Here is a 24,473-nt window from a genome sequence, read left to right as displayed (position 1 = left end):
AGGCCACAGATGAGAGAGAGAGAGAGAGAGAGAGAGAGAGAGAGAGAGAGAGAGAGAGAGAGAGAGAGAAAGAAAGAAAGAAAGAAATGAAAAAATAAAGCTGCAGTGGTTTTAGCATGTCCCAGAGCCAAACAAAGTTGTGTGTCACTTGCTGCCCCTTTATGTTTTGCCTGTCTTAAACCTCATCCTTTCATTTTCTCTTCTGCTCCTCCCTTACTACACCACGTGAGTGAACAACAATGGATATTTTATTTCATTGTCTTTCATTTGCAAAGCAGTGCATTGCTATTGTGTGGCTTTGTCAACATCCACATGAGAATTCTGTCTTTGATAGGTTCCAACGGCTAGCGTGACCATCGAAGGAGCTTCTGCCCTCAATCGTGTTCGTTGGGGCCAAGCTGGGAAAGAAGTGGCCGTTGGGGACTCCGAAGGAAGGATCTGGATCTATGATGTCGGAGAGGTACTTGTCTTTCTTCATAGATGCTCTGCATTCTTGCCATTTTTCTTGCAGCTTTGTAAAATAAACATTTCACACTGGAGTAAGCAATACTTATCCATTTCATTGGCACATTGTGTTGATTCAAGTTGCAATCCAGCCCCTTTCAAATCAGGGAGTTTTGCCATGGGTTTCAATTCATGGATACTTTAACCACACATTTAAATTTTATATATGACTTTTTTTTAAAAAAAGTCTGTCCCACCCACTTTTATGAGTAATGAGTTGAATTCTGAGAGATGTTCAGAACTCATGGCCACATGGTAATGTTAATCTTCTGTACTGATGGCTTCATTATTACAAAAGTACAGTGGTACCTCGACTTACGAATGACTCGACTTACAAATGTTTCGACTTACGAACGGAGCTCCATCCGCCATCTTGGATGCAGTTTAGATAGGATTTTTCTACTTATGAATTTTTAGATAGGGTTGCTTCGACTTACGATTTTTTCTCCCAATGCATTATTATGGGATTCAACTTACGATTTTTTTCGACTTACGAATGTGCGTTTGAAACGCATTGAATTCGTAAGTCGAGGTACCACTGTAGGGTCAAGTAATGTGTCTAATGCTAGTCTAGTCATTTATTTATTCAGATTTCTAAGGGTGTGGAGTAGCCATGCAAAATACAGTAACGGCATAGTTCATGATGCATATGGACACAATTGTGGCAATCCGGGGCTGGTTATGCGTTGTTTTAATATACGCTAAATGTGACTCGTAAAATGAGAAAATAAAAATAAAACTTAATCATGATAATAAAAAGAAAATGCCTGCACAGTGGGTTTGTTTAAATTTATCTATACCCTGATCCATCTCCCACATGTATAACCCCAGCTGGATGGAGAATCAAGGTTGCAAGCAAATGTTGCATCTTTCAGGCTAATCGGCTGTTTGGAAGGCACAGCTGTATGGGTTTTTGTGCCTCCCTCACCAAGCAGCTGATCATCGTGATGACAGCTTATTTAGCAAGCTGTGTTGGATCCGGCTCTCTGTAAGTCCTACCAAAATGCCAAGAGACAGACACCGAAAGAAAATTATGGTAAATGCTGTTTCAAGTAATCTAAGATTCTAATTGGGTTTTTTAATATATTGGGTGCTCTTTGATAAATGCATTCTTAAGGATGCCTATTCTGAGCCTTCAGGATAGGATTGACTAGAATTTAAACTCATTATATACATTGGGGCTTTGGAGGAAGTTGGGCAGCCTCAGGACTGCACAGCGTGGGGAAGGCAAATTTAACTCTCTGCTGGCCACAACCTCCCCTTTCTGCCCACAATAAACTCCCACTCCAAAGGGAAGTTCACACATTCGTGCACTCTTAATTTGTACCAACACTTTGAAAATAAGTTTCTCAAGCGTCTGGCAAGAAAGACCATGATAATTTCTGCAGCCATCTCAACAAGGAACCTGTAGGTTGTTAATTTTTTATCAGTAAATTAATTGGTTAATGCTGAAGTTACATTACTTTAAGTTTACTTTTACTTGTGCTGAAGATTTTTGTTTCAGAGTTGATGCTTTGTTTCGTTACACTTTCGTTGGTCCAATTAGTTCCATAGAATTGCTTAAAATGGGGCCTTGGTGTCGGGAACTATTGCATAGTATTGGTAGTGTGGTGGATTTGCATCTACATTGTGGGTAGATATCTGAGCATACCTGTGCACATATGACAGAACACGACCAAGGAATTGTGTTTAAAAAATCTGCCATTTCCCCCCCTCTCTCTTGCCTTTTTTACTGTAAAGAAAGAAAGCACCATGCTAATAAAGACATACTATCGTATTTACAGCTACAGTACTAGGATTTCAGTTCTTCTTAAAAAAAAAAGACTGTGAAAAGTCACTGGTATAGGCAGGTTCCAGATGCTAAGGATTTTGTTCATAGCACTTGGTGCTTTCTGAACATCCAAGCATTTTCATGTATTGTTCTCTCAGCAATCCTTCATTATTATAACCCTGCAGGGTACACCAACAATTGCCATTCCCAAATTGCTTATGAAAGCTGAGACTGGAAGGGAAGGGTTTCTCTAAGGCAGGCACATCCAAAGTCCGTTTCGGGCCCACTGGACGGTTTAATCTGGCCCTTGTGGCAGTTTATTTCCCGGGGTAAAATCCTAAACAACTTCAATAAAAGCTCAACAATTCCACTTCATCAAATCTGGCCCTCTTTGGAAAAAGTTTGGACACCACTGCTAAGGTCACCTACTGAGTTCATTGCAGGGACAAGATTTGTCCCAAGCAGTGCTTTTTTTCAAGAAAAGTAGGTGCCAGAACTCACCATGAAGTTATTACAGTAAGTCACTGGGCAACTCGGGGCAGCTATGAACAGATGCCGGTTTGACAACAGTCACTGCCCACGAAGGTGCTAAAAGCTACAGTGAGCTGGTTCCCTAGCTGGTTTGGGGGTTGCCCCTGGTTCTGGTGCAGGTCAAAGAAATGCTCCCTGACCTCCCTCGTTCTCTTGGATCCAGGAGGATGGCTAGGACAGCTCAAAAGGGCCCTTGCACAAACACACACATGTGCAACAGTAGAGGCCTAGCTGGAAGCTCAAAGCCAGGCATCCCCAGATGTTTTGGACTGCAATTCCCATCATCCCTGACCACTGGTCCTGTTAGCTAGGGATCATGGGAGTTGTAGGCCAAAACATCTGGAGGGCCGCAGTTTGGGAATGCCTGCTCAAAGTCCACCACCGACTTCTAGCTTCTGGGAGGGCTGAGTCACCACCCTGTTAGAGGCAGCTCCGCAGCTTATTTTAGTATTTTAGTACTTTAAATGTTTTTGTTTCATTTTCAAAACAAGCCCACCACCACTACATAGGAGATGGATTGAAGAAAAGGAAATATGATTTGGCCCCACCCCGTAGCTTGGCCCGTCGCAGCTAGGAGCTACGTGGAGTCATAGATCTAAACAAGAAAGTGTAGATTCGAACATGCTTGGCAGCTTCTGTTTTGACTTGGGCTTTTGTTTTGGGCTTCTCAGAAGTATGTAGAGTCAAGAAGCAGGTGAAGGAAGCGCTGGCCTGCCACAGTGCCCACCTGAGAGGTACTGGGACTGTGTTCCAGCATTCTCTGGCTGGAAAAAAGCATTGGTCCTAAGGCTTCCTGGCTTACAGCTCACTATCTTCACTTACTGTGTTACACTGTCTCTCAGGGGCATCTTTCATCTTGTCAATTTCATGTCGACAAGAGAACAAATCAGCCCATGATACAGTTGCCTAAACGAGCACATGGGGTATTGATTCAAGAAAATATGAAATGGTGGGCTAGAAAGGAACAGTGGAAGCTTATAGGGGTGAAGAGTAGATGTAATGGAAATTAGCAGGCTGAATATAGTGTGTTGCAAGGCTGCTCTGAACCGCCCCCCCCCCCAAAAAAATACTAAAATCTGACTAAATTGATGTCAGTATGGTGTGTGCTTGATGGAATGTGCCTCTTTGTTGCTGAATGGAGCACAAAAGGTAGCGTCTGCATTACAATTCCTGGAACAGTCGAGGGGTGACTCGCGGAGCAATCAGCTTTTATAGACGGAATTTGTTTTTTGTCATTATCTGTGATAGGATACTGGGATCTCCATCTCCCCACAGTAGGGAAACATTATGTAGCACATACAGATTTAGCTTTAACTCACACAAAGTGATTTTTATGGCCCATAGCAAAATTACTTGCGCATGACTCACATTTTTGGCTGGCGTGTGCTTTTGCGGGAGTCGCTCTTGCTCACAAATGACTGCAGAAACATCTTGCTGTATCGTTACCATAATTGCTAAACTGTCTAAAGTCATTACACTCAAATTTCTGCCGCGGCACTGGCAGGACAGCACGTTTTATTTATTTATTATAGTGTGTGTGTGTGTGTGTGTGTGTGTGTGTGTGTGTGTGTTCTGTTTCTGAGTGATTTGACAGACGCTAGAAATACCTGCGTTGACAATATAGTCTGTTCTCGCCTATTGTCTGTAGTCTAGACAGGCTGTAAATATGTCTCTTTGACATATCATACAGCAAGATATTTGGAGTATTTTGTTCATCTCTTCCAGATTAGCCGTCCATTTCTTGGCTTCCCTCCATCAGAAGCAGAATGGACAATGATTCCAATCTAAGAAAACCAAAGAGGTAGACCATCAGGTGATTTAAAATTGCCTATATCATACACTGAGCTTAATATATCCTCCTTGGATTAGGTGATTTGTGGAATGAATTCTGCTGGGAGGCAGTCCACACTTTCTCCTTTCACTAGGGAAACCCAGAACCATTTATGTTGGATCCCTGTTTATCTTTCCTTCAGTCTCAGCTATTCCATCTCTCCTTTGTGGATTGGATATAGTTCACATCTGGATCGCTGGCAACTGCAACCTAAATACCTCTTTTCCAAGATGGGTGAGGGCTGGGAGATGAACAGGTGGCAACAGAAACAAAGGTGTTTGTCAACTTGTTGCTTAGCAGGGTTGGGGTGCAGAACGAATGCCTCATTCATTTCTTGTGGAACCCTACATATGTGCCCTAATGACATAATTAAAATGCATACTTGTTAGAAGAGAATGCATATTCTATGCAAGCCACGTTTGTTAATTTACTCTTGCATGCTTTGGGATTCTGAAATTCTCTTCTTTATCCCTTCTTTGATTTATTTATTTTAATGTGCATATGTATGAATACGTAATTGCATGCTAAAAGCTTAGGAGTTTCTGACCTGGCTTGGAGATTGGAACCAACCAATTTTATTTCAAACTAACCATACAGTGTCAATTTGTCCAATCTGAGAATGGCCGTTAAATTGTAGTTTATTTGAAAAGGGCAGAAGTTTGATCTTGGTTTGTTTGGACGAATCATAGTTCAGAACCCTTCAGAGTTTGTTGAGATTCAGAGAAAATGACAAACTGTGGCGAGTTGAAAATGGCAGTGGGTGCTTCCAGTCTCCTCGTGGCCATGTCAGCGGAAGAGACTGGAGGGAGTTCATGGGCCCATGCTTCATACATGCAACACTGGTTTAGCCACAAGTGGGTAGTCACCCAAACGTTGACGCTCCTATTTCCTCATAACCCACAATATAATTGCCCACAGTATGGAACAGAGAAGAGGAAGAAAGAAAAGGGTCTTATAGCTAGCATCCTCCATGAGATCACCTCCCAGGCCATGCAGAATTGCTGACTGGTTTGTACCCTGGCCAAAATTGGATGGCGCCATTTGCATCAGGTTATTCAGCACCTCCACAAGTGGCAGCTTTGCTTCCTTTGATTTCCACGAGGGTCAAGGTTTGACCTTCTTTATTCCATCCTGTCTATTAAAACGGATGTCGACAATCATTTTATGGCATCGCAAGCAGAAGGGACACGAGCGAATTGTACAGCCCATGACTAGTAAGTTTAAAATAACATTAATGTTTTCATTGTCTGATAAAGTTTTTTTTACAGCATCTACATTTTTTTAGCTGTTTGATTTCAACATCATCTCTGAAAATAACTGAACGCATTTATTTTCACAGCCAGGGGTCTATTTTCTCTCTGGCATTTGTACATTCCGCTCATTAGAATGAATGTGAGTTATATACACATGTTCGAGGGACAACAATATATATATTGTACACACACACACACACACACACACACACACGGTCACATGTATGATGAGATGAAAGAGCAAGCTATTGATTATTTGACAAAATAGAAATGAAGGATCCCCATTATTTTTAAGTGTATCCAGTTGAACAAGAATATATCTAAGAAAAATCCATTTGAAATATTTTCTTTTCTGCATCTGTAGACCACCTCTGTTATTTGGAGCATTATATAAAGCAGCACCCCAAAACTTGCCACCTACTGTTGTCATGATATGTCATAAGTAGTAAAAATGAGTGTTGAGCTATTCACCTCTGAGCACAGAGATATTCATGTGCCTTGATGATTTAATAGCCAGATTGAGCTGTAAGAGAGCACTTAATTCAACTCTAAATGCTTCTGTGATGGCCCACAGAGGTTACTCTTGTTCATATTGTCCAGCAATGATGGACATAATTTCCTAGGAACCTCCCTGGAGCCCTCCCCAATGTAATCAATTGAAACTGGCCAAGCAGTTGGGTGTTATCTGCACACGGGCATTTAACTGAAGCTTCTGTAGAAGTTCTTAGTAGTCTGTGGCAATAGCCTGACTAGACACTGAATATATATGTGTATGTATGTATGTACAGGGCTGGCTCTAGGGGTAGGCTGGGTGGCGCGGGGTGGGGCGGCAGGGCGCAGGGCCGGCAGGGGGGCGCCACGGCAAGGGGCAGGGCGGGGGCGCCGGAGCACCCGACATGCTTAAGACGGCCCTGTGTATGTATCAGAATACCAAATAGGTTAGGAATTGTGTTAGAAAATGTGGGCCATGATCCTAATTGCACATACCTGGGAGTAGTCTCCATAAAATTCAATAGGGCTGACTTCAAAGTAGACATGGTTAGGATTGTATTGTCTTTTAGTAATGTTACTCAGACAATTCGCAATTGGATGTTACATTGCAGAGAATTAGAGCACTACAAATTTAATCCTACAGTATAACTGGCATGGTCTCCTAGGAAGAATCTTGGGAAATACTTGGGAAATACACTCATTCAACAAATTACGAGTAGTGTCACTCAGAGTTATCTGAAATATACTTTAGTTTCATTGTCTCCAGCCATTTGCTTCACTTGCCAATAGACATGTTGGTATAAAGCAGGCATAGGCAAACTCGGCCCTCCAGATGTTTTGGGACTACAACTCCCATCATCCCTGACCACTGAGCCTGTTAGCTAGGGATGATGGGAGTTGTGGTCCCAGAACATCTGGAGGGCCGAGTTTGTCTGTGCCTGGTATAAAGGTACCAACAAATGCTCTCTTTGTGTAATGCTCTAGAGAGGTGTACTGATGCCATTAGCACTTCTGGGAGTTCACCCAACATCTCTATTAATGCGAGAAAAATACAACTTTGTACATAACTGTTGCCTGCCAGGAATGTACTGTACTGCATTTTAAGGGTTCCCAATATTTGGGGGCTCATGGTCACATTTGGAAATTTGAAAAAAACATTTGTGGGTACCACCACGAAATGGCTATAGTAAGGCCATGGCTTGCCACAAAATGGCTGCCACAACAAAGGACAAGTAACCTGCCTAAAAAAAACGAGTGCAAGGCAGAGTCTGAGCCCCAGAACACAGAGCCACTCATTTGCTTACACAATTTTCAAAGAAGGTATTACATTTGTGACAAAGCCCCTCCTCCTTCTTTGTACATGTTTGTTGTATGTACTTTGTCTAAATCCTATATTTGATTTTTTTTATTAAAAAAATAAGAAATATATAGAGCTCTCCTGTCACCATTGCAAGATCACTCAGTGATTGATTCTCCCCACCCCGGCTTGTTTAATGATCGCTTGGGAAACAGTGTGTTGATCAGTTTTGCTCCCAAATGTTTGCATTTAGGAGAGAAATAGTGACTGATGTATCCAGTGTGCCTTTAAAGAAAAAAAAAGAGTGGCTTAAAAAGAGCTCCTTAATGAAAAAAATGCCCAGGTTTGAAAAATCAGTCAGTTTAATTACTGTGTTTTATGAAGGCCATCACCCATTGCTGATTACTAGAGTGATAAAATCTGTAGCTTTGGTAGCCCCAATAGGGGGTAAGCCGGTGTAAGTAGGGCAAAGCCCAGTAATTATCACCCTAAATCCTTGTGTTTCTCATTACGATATTCCTTAATTTGTGTTACCATACAGTCTTTGAGGTCTTTAATGTACACATCAGTTCATACACCAACAGGAATAAAAGCGGCGTCTTCAGCTACACTCTTAATCTACAATGAAATACATGCGCTTAAAGTGGTTTAACTTGCTTCCTGCCCATAGCTGCCAAGTTTTCCCTTTTCTCGTGAGGAAGCCTATTCAGCATAAGGGAATTTCCCTTAAAAAAAGGGAGAATTTGGCAGCTATGTTCCTGCCCATGCTGGAGATGTGTGTGACAGATTGTGATATGTGTATATATTAAGGCCCGCTACCACAGCGGGAGGGCCTGTTGGAGCCTGTTGCAACTGCAGCAGACGCCGCCCCCTTGGGCCTTTTGGGGGGGCAGCCAGGGCTCCTCCCAGTGGGGCTTGCTGCAGCTGCGACAGGCTGTCAGGGGGGCAACGGGAGGACCCGATGGAGCCACTTGGCTGTGGAATATGGAGGGCTTTTTTGTGGGTGCCTGAGCACCCAGGGCCCCCAAAAAGACGGCACCCCTGCCTGCTGCCTCAGGTACGGCAGATGATTTTGCCTCGTCGTAAGCATTGAAGTAAGATCTACAAACTACAAGAAAGAAGATTCCACCTAAACATTAGGAAGAACTTCCTGACAGTAAGAGCTGTTCGGCAGTGGAATTTGCTCCCAAGGAGTGTGGTGGAGTCTCCTCCTTTGGAGGTCTTTAAGCAGAGGCTTGACAGGCATATGTCAAGAATGCTTTGATGGTGTTTCCTGCTCGGCAGGGGGTTGGACTGGATGGCCCTTGTGGTCTCTTCCAACTCTATGATTCTATGATTGTAAGATTCAACAGCCAGCCCAGTCAGCACTTGAAACTGGAATGGAGAGGGGACGCCGCCTTGTCCTTTGCTTCAGGAAGCAAAATGTCTTAGGCTGACCCTGAGTCAGGCAAACCAATAAAAGGCAACAACAGCTACTTGCTGATCACCTGTCCTTTCTCTCTCGCCTGCACCAACGGGAAGGGGCAGCCTCTTGTTCCTCTGCCTTCAATTCTCTGGGCGAGTGAGCAGCACAAACAGCCGTGGGAACAGCAAAGTGGGGGATGAGCTGCTGCCACGAATAAAGCCTTTATTCAGAGTTAATCAATAAAGTCTTGTTAGTATTATTATTAATGATTGATCGTAATACTTAACATTTAGTTAATTGTAGATCGGTAGGGATGGTTGTTTGCAGGGGTCGTTTTACTGTTTTTAGAATTCGTATTTGTATTTTGTCTTGATGGTGGGTGAAGTAGTTTATAAATTTGCTAAATAAATAAATGTATATGTTGCTTGATGCCAAAAATAGTCTTCTAAGCCGTTTGCAAAGTCACACAACATTAAAATATCAACAACCGTTATTAAAAGAGGCAACAGAAGAATCCCATTAAAACGACACCAATTGGGAGAGGAACGTTTTGTGGAAGCCAGTGGAATGCCAGGACAGATGAGGCCTTCAGCAAGGATCCCCACTCCATAACACTGGGGCTGCTACCAGTGGGGGGGGGGCGGGGACGACTGCCTCTGTGTCACCTTAAGGCAGTACTGTAGAAATTGGAGTTCTTTTTTTTTTTATAAATACTTTTTTATTAAATTTTCCAATTAAAAAAAAACAATTCAATTATTTCAATTATATCCAATTATACATATACATATCAATTAAGCCAAATATTATGCCAAATCCTTAAAACAATTTTTTTCGACTCCCCATGCTCCAAAGTCCTGGGATTTTAAGCAGCTGTTAACATTGCCATCCTAATCCTATTGTCAAAATCTTGCTGTTATCCATCATAGTCCCAATCTTTTCAATAATCCTTCTAGATGTTTTCCTCTCTCTTTTATCTTTCGTCGCAGCTTCTGAGATAAGCATCAAACAAGATTTAACACTGTCCATTTTTCCTGTGTGGATTTTTTATCCAGTCCAACCTCCCCATAAATCTCTCTTAGTCCAGTATGCCTTTCTTGCCACATCAACAGTCCGACACAAACCAGCGCCATTTTAGGAATCTCGGATTCTATGCACTCTTCTTCCAAACTTCTTATAGATTTTGCACGAGTCCAGCTTTTGGCGTGGAACAGCTGTTTCACATTATGTATAACCTCTTATGATTGACTTACAGCCTTCCTCGTCCTTCAGCTGGTCCCCGCACTCCGAGACTCCCGTTTGGCTGCTACTATCCATCAATTTTCACATACGCCACAACTCAGCGCCATCTTGAGTGCCTCGGGATATACCTTCTTCTTCCAAACTGATTATGAACTTAGCGAGAGAACAGCTTTTTAGCGAGGGGCCGTAATTGATTTATAGCTTTCCTCACCTTTCTGCTGAACCCTGCAGTCCGAGACTCCGATTAAACCACAATTAGCTCTCAGATTCCAAAGACGCCACAGCTCGTAAATCCCACTCGTCAGCGGCATTCAGGCAATACTGATAAACGTTCCGGGGAGGGAGGGTTTCCAGTTAAAAAAAACATTTTCTAAAATCATACCAGATGATAATCCTCTATTTAAATAAGATCCAATTCCACACAGTTCATTTCCATTTCTCATTTGTCTGAAATAGTCAGGCAGTCCGTCCAGGAAAGTTATATGTACGTCTTAAAATATAAAAGTAGAAAGTTCACTTCCCTTTTCGTTCCGCCCCAGTCATTCTTTTCTCTTGATAAAATACTCTCTCGGCTCTTCTCACTCAGAAGCTGATAAAGTCCTGGCAGTATCTTCCTCCCTTTCCTTTGAAGCATGTCCATGGTTTTAAATCTAATTATTCTTCTTACTCATGGCGTTCGTGCTCGCATGGGCGGCCTCCAGGAGTGCCGGCTCCCATGAGTGCTTAGCCCAGTCCCCCCCACCCCTTCAGGAGTCGGGGTGGGTTAAGGGGCACCCGCGGGCCAGCGGCCCCCCCCGTAAATCTTCAAAAGGTTTTATTTATGTAATGATGAATTCAAATAGGAATCAATTCCAGTATGATAGGCAAATAAAAATAAATTCCAGTGAAAAAATCCCAGGACAAGGCCCTGTTTTGACAATTCTTCATCAGCAATGTTTTAATGGTCAGAGTGTACCAAGTATGTTTACATTGCTGATTAATAATTCTTCACTTTTGAAGATTTACTTGAAATTCATCTTCCTCCTGGCCCAAGTTCTTGCAATTTACTGTTTATTTCTGGACCTTAAGGCAGTAATCATCAGGCCACGGCAACCAGGCCCCATTTGTTATCTTAATGGGCAATGAAGAGAAAATTGGCATTTCTAACCTGATCCAGAGTAGTTTAGGGATTTTTATGTTAAGTTACAAGAGCTTAAAACTAGGCTGGGTATGGGTGGGATGCGGGTGGCGCTGTGGGTTAAACCACTGAGCCTAGGGCTTACCGATCAGAAGGTCGGTGGTTCGAATCCCCATGATGGGGTGAGCTCCCATTGCTCGGTCCCAGCTCCTCCTGCCAACCTAGTAGTTTGAAAGCACGTCAAAGTGCAAGTAGATAAATAGGTACCGCTACAGCGGGAAGGTAAACAGTGTTTCCGTGCGCTGCTCTGCTTCACCAGAAGCGGCTTTGTCATGCTGCCCACATGACCTGGAAGCTGTACGCCGGCTCCCTCGGCCAATAACATGAGATGAGCGCTGCAACCCCAGAGTCGGTCACGACTGGACCTAATGGTCAGGGGTCCCTTTACCTTTATGCTCTTGGCAGGAATTGGTGCTGCCATGAGATTCTACATCAGCTGCATGCTCTGCCCCAGCTATAAGGGAAAGCCCGCAGAGAACACATTGCAGTCATCTAAACATGAGGATAGGCATCCCCCAGTCTGTTGAGTGATCTGCAGTATCTGTCTGTAAGGAAGCTGGACAACATGTTGAACTGGTCCATAGCCTAGGTGTGGTTGAAGCAAAACACAGGGGAGCCATCTAGCACAGCACCCTGGTTCATAAACAAATATTCTCCTGGGGCAGTGGGGGTCAGGAGGGAGAAGCTATCCTCAAGGCAATCAGCTCCACAGAATTCCCTAATACTGTTCAACATCTTAATGTGGAAGAAGGGAGATGCACCTTTAAAAGTAATACAGCATCATTAACATTGTGCAGCATCTTAATCAGGAACCATGAAATAGTGTATTTAAAATAACAAATTTAAACAGGATGAGGAGGGAAGTAAACCTCTTTCCCAAGAACATTTTGTTGTTTTTTCTATATATACTGTACACAATAAAATCAGCTTGACTAGGAAATTGTTACAGCTATTTCCCTGTGCTACAGGGAATTGAGTTAAAAAAAAAAAAGTTCAGTGCCAATATGGGTTAAAGCGATATCACATTAATGTAATGGTGTTCTTGTTTGTGAAATTTAGCTGAACAGGCATGCTCTCCTCCTTACCAGTACCAGCATATGTTTTCTGGAGGAATATCTTCTAAAACGAGAATTCGTTTGTATAATTAATCATCTTTATGATTCTTCTGTGGTTTGAGCCTGTCACTTTCAATAGCAACCTTGGTTGTGAGGGAGGACTTAATTATGGTGTTAAAATGCTTTTTCCTTAATGGTTGGTGGAGTTGTGTGTTGTATAAATGTATGGCGCAATGGAATGTATGTCTTGATAAGGAGCCGGTTAGCCTAAAATTGCAGCACATTACGGAAGAGTTCAGGACATTAATTTGCTCCGTAGAAAAGCGGAAACGACATATTTGAACTATAATTTTATGGTATTTGCAGGCGCTTTGGCTGTGATCCAGCAGACCGCAAGTACACAGGTTTGGTGGCTTTTAAAAAAAGCAAAAGATCCATACATTCCTCATGCCAGCCTTGCAGTTCTTTGCCTTTCCGTAGCAGACAGCGCGAGCCAGTGATGCTTTCAACCTTTTGGAAAACAGCTCTTGAGAATCATCAATTTTCAGAGGCAGCCACCTGCTTTAAAAAATAAGAAAGAGGTACCTCATGTTAGCCATTTATTCGTATGTCTTTTTGGAATGTGTATTCTACCCTGTAGAAGGTGTCTCAGGACAGCTTACAATAAATACCAGTAATAATAAAATCAGTGTCAATATAAAAGGAAGCATACATTCATAACTAAATAAATACACAGAAGAGGAACTAATTTCTCATTGGAAGCATCCCAGATAAAATTATTCGATTAACTTGTACCCCACCTCAAATTCTTCCAAATCAGTATTTCTTTAATTTATTCAATTTCAATTAATTCTCCAACTGATCCTGCTCCACATCAATCCAGTTCTCTTCAGTTAACCACATTTATTACAGACCTTAAATGTATGTGCGCCCCCAAATTAATATCCTACCAGGAACCTGGGTCAACTCCCAGTTCAGTTTCCCCTTCTATTCATTTCCCCTGCAGAAACACTTAGTGTAGTTTAAGATTCGTGGCTTGGCTCCCTTGGGAAAGAGCCACAGCTCAGTGGTAGAGCATCTGCTTTGCATGCAGAAGGTTGCAGGTTCAATCCCTGGGATCTCCTGGTAGTACTGGAAATGTCCTATTTCTGAAACCCAGGAGAGCTACTGCCACTGGAGCCCGACTAGCCCTTAAACAGAACCACTGCCAGTTTAGTATGCAGGATGGACTGTTAGTGTAAGGTTACCAGATATTTTCAATGAATCCGGGGACACTTTTCAACTTCAATGGGTTTTGTATGGGGTAAAGGTAAAGGTAAAGGGACCCCTAACCATTAGATCCAGTCGTGACCGACTCTGGGGTTGCGGCGCTCATGTTGCATTATTGGCCGAGGGAGCCGGCGTACAGCTTCCAGGTAATAATAATAATAATAATTTATTATTTATACCCTGCCCATCTGGCCGGGTTCCCCCAGCCACTCTGGGCGGCTTCCAACAAAATATTAAAATACAGAAATCCATCAAAAATTAAAAGCTTCCCTAAACAGGGCTGCCTTGAGATGCCTTCCAAAGGTCTGGTAATTGTTGTTCTCTTTGACCTCTGGTGGGAGGGCATTCCACAGGGTGGGTGCCACTACCGAGAAGGCCCTCTGCCTGGTTCCCTGTAACTTGGCTTCTCGTAGCGAGGGAACCACCAGAAGGCCCTCGGCACTGGACCTCAGAACGATGGGGGTGGAGACCGAGGCCGTCATGTGGCCAGCATGATGAAGCTGCTTCTGGCGAACCAGAGCAGCGCACGGAAACACTGTTTACCTTCCCGCTGTAGCGGTACCTATTTATCTACTTGCACTTTGACGTGCTTTCGAACTGCTAGGTGGGCAGGAGCTGGGACCGAGCAATGGGAGCTCACCCCGTCGCGGGGATTCGAACCGCCAACCTTCTGATCGGAAAGCCCTAGGCTCTGTGGGGAAACGGGGACGTCTGGTAACCTTATGTTAGTGTTAAGAATTTTGTTGGAATTCTTTTCACAATGCATTAAGATATAGAAAAATAAAGTAATTTTTAAAAACAAACCCAAACCCCCGAAAACTGCTACAAAAAATACAAACAGAATACAAAGTCCTCTCTTAAAGGTTGTTCTTAGCCCTTACCACTCACAGAAGGTAATAGCCCTCCCCTTGGGATATTTCCTTTCTGCTCCAAGCCAAGTAGGCAGAATGGACCGTAGATTGGATTTCCCAAGGCCGGTGAAGCTTTGGAGTCGGCAAGGGTGCCTGGACTTCCTTTGGAGTCCAGGCAGCCCTGTTTACGGAAGCTTTTAATGTTTAATAGATTATTGTATTTTAATATTGTGTTGGAAGCCGCCCAGAGTAGCTGGGGGAACCCAGGCAGATGGGCGAGGTATAAATGAAAAATTATTATAAGTATTATTTATTTATTTGTTTGTTTGTTTGGTTCAAAAAGTTTGTGGGGAGGGTTGGATTGGAGTGAGACACAGAACCATCAAGCTCAAGCCAATAATGAAGACAGTGCTGTGAAAAATGAGGAGGAAATGTTAGGGCAGTTCTCAAAATGGTAGGTGGTTTGGCCAACTTGCTAATTTGCTCAACATCATCTAAGCAGGAACTTGTGGACCTCCAGAGGTTGGTCTCCATCCCTCCCAGGGATGAGGGCAGATGCAAGGTACTGAGAACTAAAAGGCCACATGTTCCCAACCCTTATTATCTCTTAAGGATTAGCCAAAGTTTTCAATTTCGAAGGATTTCGTCTGAGGTGCGCGCTTTTAGCTCTGTGTGTTTCGCCAGTGGCAAAAAAAATCTGGCGCGTGTGCCTGTAGGGATCCTGCGGTTTCTTATCTTTGCTGCTGCAACTCCCGTGATCTGTAACGGCCGCCCCAGAACAGTGCAAAGAGACACAGTTCATAGCGGAGGTTAATCAAGATGAAAACCCACAAATGAACTTTATGGGAGGGAGGGGGGGTTCCTGCAATACCTGCTGTGTGTTGAACGGAGACAGTCTTTAGCCTGTCTGTGGTATCCCACCCCTTCAGTTAAGCACACCAGTATATACACAGAGCTGATTAAAATCATCTGCATGCAGTTTTCTGGCTTCAACTTCTCGCCGGTGGTTTCATCCATTGTTAGCAATGATGCTCGGCTCTCTGAAGAGTTAAGCACAGTGGTGCTCCAGCTATGTGAACAGGGTGCTTTCGGTTACTTTGGTGGCCTTCCTCCCCCCCCCAACCCGCTTTCAGATTACCTCCCACTTTGTTTCCAGCCATGTGTGTGGCATTGGGAGTTTCCTGGAAAAATACAGACTTTTTCAGACTATATATATAAAGAAAAATAATGAAGGAGTTTTGATACTACCGCAGGATCAAAGCCAGAAAAGGTGTGTGCTCATATATATATATATATATATATATATATATATATATATATATATATATGCGCACGCAAGCAAGCAGACCCCATAGGGAGAAAGAAAGCTATATGGATTTCTAATATGGAAACTTTTTCGTTACTGGGTTCGTCTTCTGTGTCAGATTTGGGAAGGAGTGTTGTAGTTACGATTGTCTTCATGCAATGTTTAATCCTTTTGTAAATTTTAATTATCTATTTTTAATACGTCTGTGGCTATATGATACTTCTTTGTCTTTGTCTTGATTTGAGTATCTGTCTGGTTTTCTCTCTACAACACTCTAAATGAATCCATACAGGAAAGCTTTGCTGGGTTGGAACCAGACTGACTGAGTTAACACTGTAGCCCCCCTTGAGAGCCAGTGTGTTGACAGTGGTTATAGAGTCACGGACTAGGACCTGGGAGAATGGGGTTCAAATCCCCACTCGGCAATGGAGCTCACTTGGGTGACCTTGGGCTGCCTCTCTGCCTAACCTACCTCACAAGGTTGTTGGTATCAAACAAGGATGGGAAGAACCAAGTACGCCATCTTGAGTTCCTTGGGGGGGGGGAAGATTAGGATATAAATGCAAGAAATAAATAAATGGGGCAAGTTACTCATGCCCAGTGGTGCAATGGAGGGGGAATATTGGTGAGAACAGTTCTAGGTCTTCTCTAGGTAGGAGTGATTTTGCCATTTGCCAGAGTTCAGGGTGGTTAACAAACTCTTTTTTGCTCTGGAAAGTGATTAGGGTGATCACCAGGCTTTCAGGTTAGGAGTTAGTGTCTGCCAGAATATTACACCCGCATGGCTGCAAGTTTGCTACCGGGCTGAATTCAGGTTGCTAATTTAATGGCTTGGGACCAGTTTACTGAATAGATTTACTTAATTCAGTTTATTCAATCCGCAACACTTGTACAAGTGCCATGCAACGCTTGCTCTTTACTTGTAAGGAGTCATTCCTTTAGAGCAGGCATAAAACTCCGTCCCTCCAGATGTTTTGGAACTACAACTCCCATCATCCCTAGCTAACAGGACCAGTTGTCAGGGATGATCGGAATTGTAGTCTCAAAACATTTGGAGGGCCGGAGTTTGACTATGCCTGCTTTAGAGTGATAGCACTTGAAATTTGGAACTCCCTGCCTATTGACATAAGGCTGGCAATATCATTGTCCTCTTTTAGATGCTTGCTAAAAACTGTTCTGTTTACGGCAGGCATGTCCAAACACATGATTTGGTTGTAACTGGTCTTAAATTAGTTGTAGATGTACAATCCTACAATTCTATTGTTCTAAAATATTTATATTGTTTTAACAATTTATTTTATTTTTAATTACAGGTGTGTCTGCTGCCCTGGTCTCCTTTGGTGGGAATAATGGGCTATAAATCAATCAGTCAATTAAAATAACTTAAAGCAGCAGCCAGACTGAGATAGGTTTATTATTAGTTCAACATAACAGTTTCCTGCTTCCCTTAAAATCCCAAACATGTTACTGAGGAAGGAAGAAACTTAAAGCATTTAACTTAAATTGTTTGGTCATTGACTCATGTATGTGTTATAAATCGGGTATTTGACAGTATCATTTGAGAATCCAGTTCCTACTTACCCTGTTGTCTGGTTCCTTGCATGACTGAATCGTGAAGAAATCTTTACGTGCAAAACCGTTTGCAACAAATCTCGTTCCGTATCAAATGCATTTCTTATGGTTTGTGTGCAGACAGCTTCAGGATGGCAAAAGCTGTGCTTGGAGTAAACAGTTTAATGCACTCCTGAGATAGGGTTTTTCTGTTCTTTCCTAAAATGCTTCTGTTAAATTGAAAGATTATAAGGATGCTGATAAACCACACTCGGTCTTTATTTTGAAGCTTCATCTTAGTCATTATAACCATTTGCTTGGCTGATGCTATTGGAGGAACCAAGCTAAAATAAACTCAAACTCTCTCTCTCTTTTTTTTGATGGTCCTTAATTAGCCAGCTTTACAAAATCTTTTTAACTAGCTCTCTTGAAGCCAAACATAATTTAGAATGGAATATATAAAAATGAGAACCCTGAGATGGAAATTTGAGCGAATCTGCATTACAGGCTTCAGATAAAGAAAGAAGAAGAAATATATCTGTCCAAATATATATGGTATTTGAATAGGAAACATAAAATCCAAATAGCACCTCTCTGACATTCATTTTTGTAAAATGATGTGCAAGGGTATGGGTGGAGGTTGAAGGCGGTACAGTGGTACCCAAGCCTGGTAATTTGTCTCCTGAGGTGACTGTGGCACCAGGCACACTATACCTTTAAAAGAGTACCCCTAGCTACTTTTAATACCCCTATTAAAAGACGCCTGCTTCTTGGGAGAAAAGCAATGACAAACCTAGACAGCATGTTAAAAAGCAGAGACATCACCTTGCCGACAAAGGTCCGTATAGTTAAAGCTATGGTTTTCCCAGTAGTGATGTATGGAAGTGAGTCCTGGACCATAAAGAAGGCTGGTCACCCAAGAATTGATGCTTGGAGGAGACTCTTGAGAGTCCCATGGACTGCAAGAAGATCAAACCTATCCATTCTGAAGGAAATCAGCCCTGAGTGCTCACTGGAAGGACAGATCGTGAAGCTGAGGCTCCAATACTTTGGCCACCTCATGAGAATAGAAGACTCCCTGGAAAAGGCCCTGATGTTGGGAAAGATGGAGGGCACTAGGAGAAGGGGACGACAGAGGATGAGATGGTTGGACAGTGTTCTCGAAGCTACCAACATGAGTCTGACCAAACTGCAGGAGGCAGTGCAAGACAGGAGTGCCTGGCGTGCTATGGTCCATGGGGTCACGAAGAGTCGGACACGACTAAACAACAACAGCTACATACTTGCTCCAAGAGCAGGCCGCCTCCCATTGGAAACCACCCACTAACAGTGCCTCAGTCTTATGTGGATTGAGCTTCAGTTTGTTGGCTCTCATCCAGTCCATTACCGAGGCAAGACACTGGTCCAGCACTTCCACTGCCTCACCTGCAGATGTAAAGGAGAAATAGAGCTGAGCGTCATCAGCATATTGCTGACCATGTACTCCAAAACTCTATAGTCGATCCCATTTGGTGGTTCCATGTAGAAGTTAAATTGCACGGGAGATAAAAATGGAACCTCGAGGAACCCCATGTTAAAGGCTCCATGGGGCAGAGGAGCACTCCTCGAGCATCCCCCTCTCGAAACAACCATCCAAGCAGGACCAGAATCACCACAAAGCAGCGCCGCCACCCCCAATTCAGATAGAGACTCCAGAGGGATACTATGGTCAGTGGTAGAGAAGGTCAAGAAGAAAGAATGAATAGGGACACATTTCCCCTCTCTTTCTTCCCACAGAGGTGACCAAAGCAGTTTTTGTGCCAGAACCAGGAGAAATTCAATTAGGTACACATATAAAGCCAAAATCTATCAAAATTCCACTTTCCAAAATGATGTGAACAAAAAAAAACTGCCATATTTCAAAATTCACATTTTTACCCAGACTTTGTGATGCAGTTCTCCAACCCAACACTTTTTACCAAAATGCATGTATTAGGGGGAAGTGTGCATAAAAAGGAAGATATTAATGAAAATAGCATACACAAGTGCATTATATTAGGGGAAATAGCTTGTAGTCCATTGAACTGCGTATGAAAATGTGTTTTCTAGGAGAAATTTGCACTAAGATGCTGATGAATTTTCATATGGATTTAAAGAAAAAGAAATCAGAAATTGTTGCCAAATCTGGAGAACTGAATTTAAGATTGGAAAAATGGAGACAACTGAAATGGACAGATCCTTCCTTCTGCACTTGTAGTACAAATTTGCAGAGATATATCTCTATATAAGGTGCATAAAAGAATTGTATGGTTTTATGGCTCACTGGCTCCTGCCAACCTAGCAGTTCGAATCCTGCCAACCTAGCAGTTCGAAAGCACGTAAAAATGCAAGTAGATAAATAGGAACCGCTACAGCGGGAAGGTAAACGGCGTTTCCATGTGCTGCTCTGGTTTGCCAGAAGCGGCTTTGTCATGCTGGCCACATGACCTGGAAGCTATACGCCGGCTCCCTCGGCCAATAATGCGAGATGAGCGCGCAACCCCAGAGTCGGTCACGACTGGACCTAATGGTCAGGGGTCCCTTTACCTTTACCTTTTATGGCTCACTGGCAGTAATGGGGCACATACCCCAGATGCTCAATGTCAGTCACACTGCTTCCTGCCTTGAAAGAAGTTCCTTTCCAGCCATCTACATTGCATAGTTTCTTTACACAGTTACTTTCTCCTACAGCATCCAGTGAGAGATTACAGACTTTAAGGAGCTGTAAAAATGTGCATGGTTAATTTAAATTCATGTTGCCAGCTTCTAGGGTCGGAGTCTATGAAAATGTACATAGAGGAAGCAGTCTGGTGATTGTTTCAATCTTGTTTTGCATTATCTCTCAAAAATTGCAAGACTAGATTCGGCTAGAATGGATTCTGGGGTGGGGGGTAGGGTGGGATTGTCTCGTGGTATCACTAAAGCACCCTAGCATCCATTCCATTTGAAATACATATCCTGCTCAGAGCATACTTTTGTCCTGTCTTCATAAGAATAAAGTGAAAAAAGGAACAATTTTACCAGGTATTTTCAGTGTTAAGGGCTGGGAGGAGAAATTCTGATCAGTTTGCATAATATTTGCTTGCTCCAGAGATGCTTAGCATTTTTATTATATACCTTTTCTGTAGCTGTACTTAGAAACAGGCCAGAGCAAAAATCATGCAACATGTCCCCTCTCAAATCTCGCTACATAATGATTTCAGAAATATGACATGGGGCATACATTTTTAACATGTGTAACCCATGTAGAATCATGGGGCATACATTTTTAACATGTGTAACCCATGTAGAATCGCCCTGGTCGTGTCCAGCTGCTGCTATGATAACATTCTGACCTTAACTTATAGCAGAGATAGGGAGCCTGTGGCCCTCCCATTGGACTCCACCTTCCATTAGACCCAGCCAACATGGCCAGTGGGCAGGGATGGTGGGAGTTGTAGCCCAACATCTGGAAAGCCACAGCTTCCTCATCCCTGATTTGTCATGGCCTTCTACTGTAGTGGGACATCTCCTTCCAGACCAACACTCTGATAGCAGGGAAGCTAGGCCAGTCTGATTCAGTGCCGTCATTACTGAGATGCATAAACATAAAGAGCACATCTCAAACCAAGGCTGATGAGATCATGTTGTGGCGAAACATGGTTCATAAATGGTGTAAATAAATGCTTAATGTTTGAAAGTCTGAATAGTCTTGCCTACATCAACTAGAAAAGACTTTAGTTGGTTTTAAAGGTAGCGATAGCATTTGGTTGGATTCTGCCACTTGTTAACATGATAAAATGTGTCGTGTTCATTTCATTGCCCTACAGCATTTTTATCCTATATCTAGCAATCCATCCATCTATTTATTTATCTATCTATTTAGTATCATCCTAAAGCAGGAGGGGCTAACCTGTGGTCCTCCAGGTGCTGAACTATATTGCTGATCAGCCCTAGCCAGCCGTTGGCAGGATGCTTGGAATAGTATTTTCGCAACCTCTTTAGGCAAGCCTAAGAAAAACAACAAAACTGTTCAACTGGCTGTTAACATACCCCATCACAGATTTTTATAAAACACCCAGTTGCATCATTCCTCCAAGAGGGCTGCTGTAAACAGAATAACGAATGACAGTCAAAACAGTGTGGCTTAAGACCTCCCTTTGTCTACAGTCTTTAATTTCTCCACGCCATTGTCTGTTTAATTCTTGCAGCTTGCTATACCGCACAACGATGAGTGGACCCGATTTGCCCGAACTCTGGTGGAAATCCGCGCCAACAGAGCAGACAGCGAAGAAGAGGGAACCATGGAGATCTCTGCCTAGAAAAGAGAGAGAGAGGTGTCCTCCCCTTTGTAGCCACCTGCCCTCTGTTGATTGCAGTCATGTTCCGTGTCAAGTCAGTATTGTTGTGGCTTTCCATGCCAGTGTTGCCGCCAGCATTCCCCGGGGTTCCGATTTCTCCATATTAATCGCGTTGTGCTTCAAGCAGTCTGAAAATATCCAGAGCGTTTTCATGCTTCATATTTCTTTTTGAGAAGTTTATGAATGAGAGGACAAATCAAGCCCAAGCGGGTTGGGTTGTTGCCTTTTAAATCCTTTAGTAGATGCAGTAACTAGCTAGGAACTCCTGGATAAACTTGGGCTCGCGCGTGTTTCTGGCACAGTCCTATTAAATCCATATGAAGTCAGATATGATTGGGTACAGATGTGGTGCGCTTCGCAACATGGGACTGGGCCAGAGACTTTTAGATGTGGTGTTTCACATGGTGACTTACATTATGAATGGATGTACTATACGAACATTGCTGCTCCTTATTTATTGCGGTGTGCTGCATGGAACATATTTATTTGAAAGCATTAAAATAAACGATCCCAAAGCATGTGCATAACGAGCAAACTGCATTGTCTCTGCATGCCTGTTGGGGTTATGTCGAGTCCCAAACAACTATTACTGGATGTCACTTTTTACTAAAATGAAATCTGTAAAAGGGTTTGGTTGAATAAACAGAACTTTCTAAAATCGCCTATTAATCCTAGATACTTTAGCAATATTTCATGTGCAGTTGGTCCCCGGCACGCATTGCAGGATACCACTAATGGTCTGAATGAGGAAGTGTTGTTTCAGAAGTAGACAGAGGCAACGGCAGTAAAATGTGTCACAGCTGTTCTGTAGCCACATTTTGTTGGTTTTCTTCTTGATAAAATTATTTCCGTTACTGGTCAGCCAGAGAATTGTAACTTCTGGGGTAGTAACATTGATTAGATGAACAAGGTTTTTTTTTTTTTTAGTGGCAAGAGTCAATATTACAAATGCACAACCATAATCTTACCGGCGAGATTTCTGTGGGCCATTCTGACGCTTCATATGTATAGACCCATGTGTAAATTTAAGCTCTGAGCTTCTGCAGCTTCCCGGCCACATGAGCCAATTTTACACTGTGTTTGCTCAAATTACTGCAGAATCTGTCTGTGCACTTAAATGAGGTCTGACGTTACTTCCTCTGTTCAGCTGCAACCATTGGGATGGTCTCTTGGGAGGGCTTTGGAGTCCTGCCCTGCCCATCCCACTTCCATCAGTCCCACCCATCATGGTCAATGGTCAGGGATGGTGAAGGGCTACAAGTTTCCCATCCCTACATTAGTATCCAAACTGGACATACCTTCCTAGTCCACTGTTAAATGATCCAAAATAAGTGTCTTTTGTCAATGGAATGGGACAGGCAGTGTCTCAAGGCAAGGGTTCTTTGGGTATTGGTTAAGCTCCAAGTCAGCATCTTTTATCCTAACCTGCTCCAAACGATGCAGAGGACCAGTTTGGTCCAGACACTTGGCTTTGCAGAGAGAGCCAAAGCAAAAAAAAAAAAAGGCAAAACCACACATTTTGGTCCTACTGTTCACAATTCCATTTTCTCTCTCTCTGCAACCACGCATCTGCCAAATGGCACCATCCGTTTTGTCCCCGGACTTTGCCAAAATAGAGTTCTTGTATTTCGCCCCCTGTATTTCCCGCAAAGTTGCAGCGTTGCCTCTTAGGCGGCAAGTAGGACTACTTTCTAAAGTATACACCGAGAGTGGTTAAAAAAGCACAATTTGTTCAAGTGCTGTTTCTGGGTTATTTGCTGTGTTTAACTTCCCCGGAGAGTTCCATAATGAAAGTATCTTGAGGTTTACTTATTTCCAAACCAGCCAGTAATTTATTATGTATAATCATTAGATTTAAAATATGTCCTTTAGCAGCACAGCTAAACGGCTCAAGTGATAAAATGATGCTTCCATTTCCAAAGTGCTTTTTACACTGCTCATTTTCCACAGTGCGGAGCCTAATCAGAACCGCCGAGCCGAATGCAGAGCCACACCAGTTGGGTTGTGCTCATCGGACGCGTCCAGGGAACCAACATGGCAAAGAGGTCCTACTTGGTGGCACATTCAGGGCACTCTTGCCCTGAAGTCTTGGTGCCGTAAGAGCGATGGCTGCAGTCCTTACCCTATCCTTGGAGGTGAGCTGGTATCAAACCCATATTATAGCTGACTGGCTGAGGTTAAGACAACAGGATCTTGCTTAAGGCTAGCAGCTTGTTAAATTTGTGGCAGAATTTGAAGTTTGAACAAGGTGGGTCGGGGAGACTGCTCAGCATTCAGCTCAAATTCTCGGCCAGGACACAAGTACAATACCCGTAACAAGGTACAGCAAGGTTTTATAAATTGACAGTCTGCCAACTTGACTTCTTCATAAAAAGAAGGCCAAAGTCCCATCTAAGTCTGCACCCAGCCAATGCTTAGGCGCCGTCTGTTTCAACCTTTAAAAATGATTGCTGAAAGCTTTTCTGTTCTGCCAGGCTTATGCAGGCAATTCAGAATAGGTAATGGTAATACCAGATTTTAATTTTTATGTGTGCTTTTAAGTATATATAGATATTATTGTAAAACACTTTGATATTTCTTACA

The 24,473-nt window shown here is 42.9% G+C and overlaps 1 protein-coding gene across 2 annotated transcripts in view; it reads left to right on the top strand.

Annotated features, from left to right (window-relative positions):
* Positions 1-22,673, top strand: part of DYNC1I1 (dynein cytoplasmic 1 intermediate chain 1) — a 238,502-nt gene extending 215,829 nt beyond the window's left edge. For both annotated transcript variants that reach the window (XM_035129401.2, XM_035129399.2), the window contains 2 exons: positions 335-460; positions 21,741-22,673. In XM_035129401.2, the coding sequence (XP_034985292.2) occupies positions 335-460; positions 21,741-21,851 (237 nt within the window). In that variant the 3' untranslated portion in view covers positions 21,852-22,673. The remainder of the gene's footprint in view (positions 1-334; positions 461-21,740) is intronic.
* Positions 22,674-24,473: the final 1,800 nt, after the last annotated feature.

Source organism: Zootoca vivipara, chromosome 12 (genome assembly GCF_963506605.1).
Source record: "Zootoca vivipara chromosome 12, rZooViv1.1, whole genome shotgun sequence".
Taxonomy (NCBI): Eukaryota; Metazoa; Chordata; class Lepidosauria; order Squamata; family Lacertidae; genus Zootoca; species Zootoca vivipara.
This window is presented reverse-complemented; position numbering and strand designations above follow the sequence as displayed.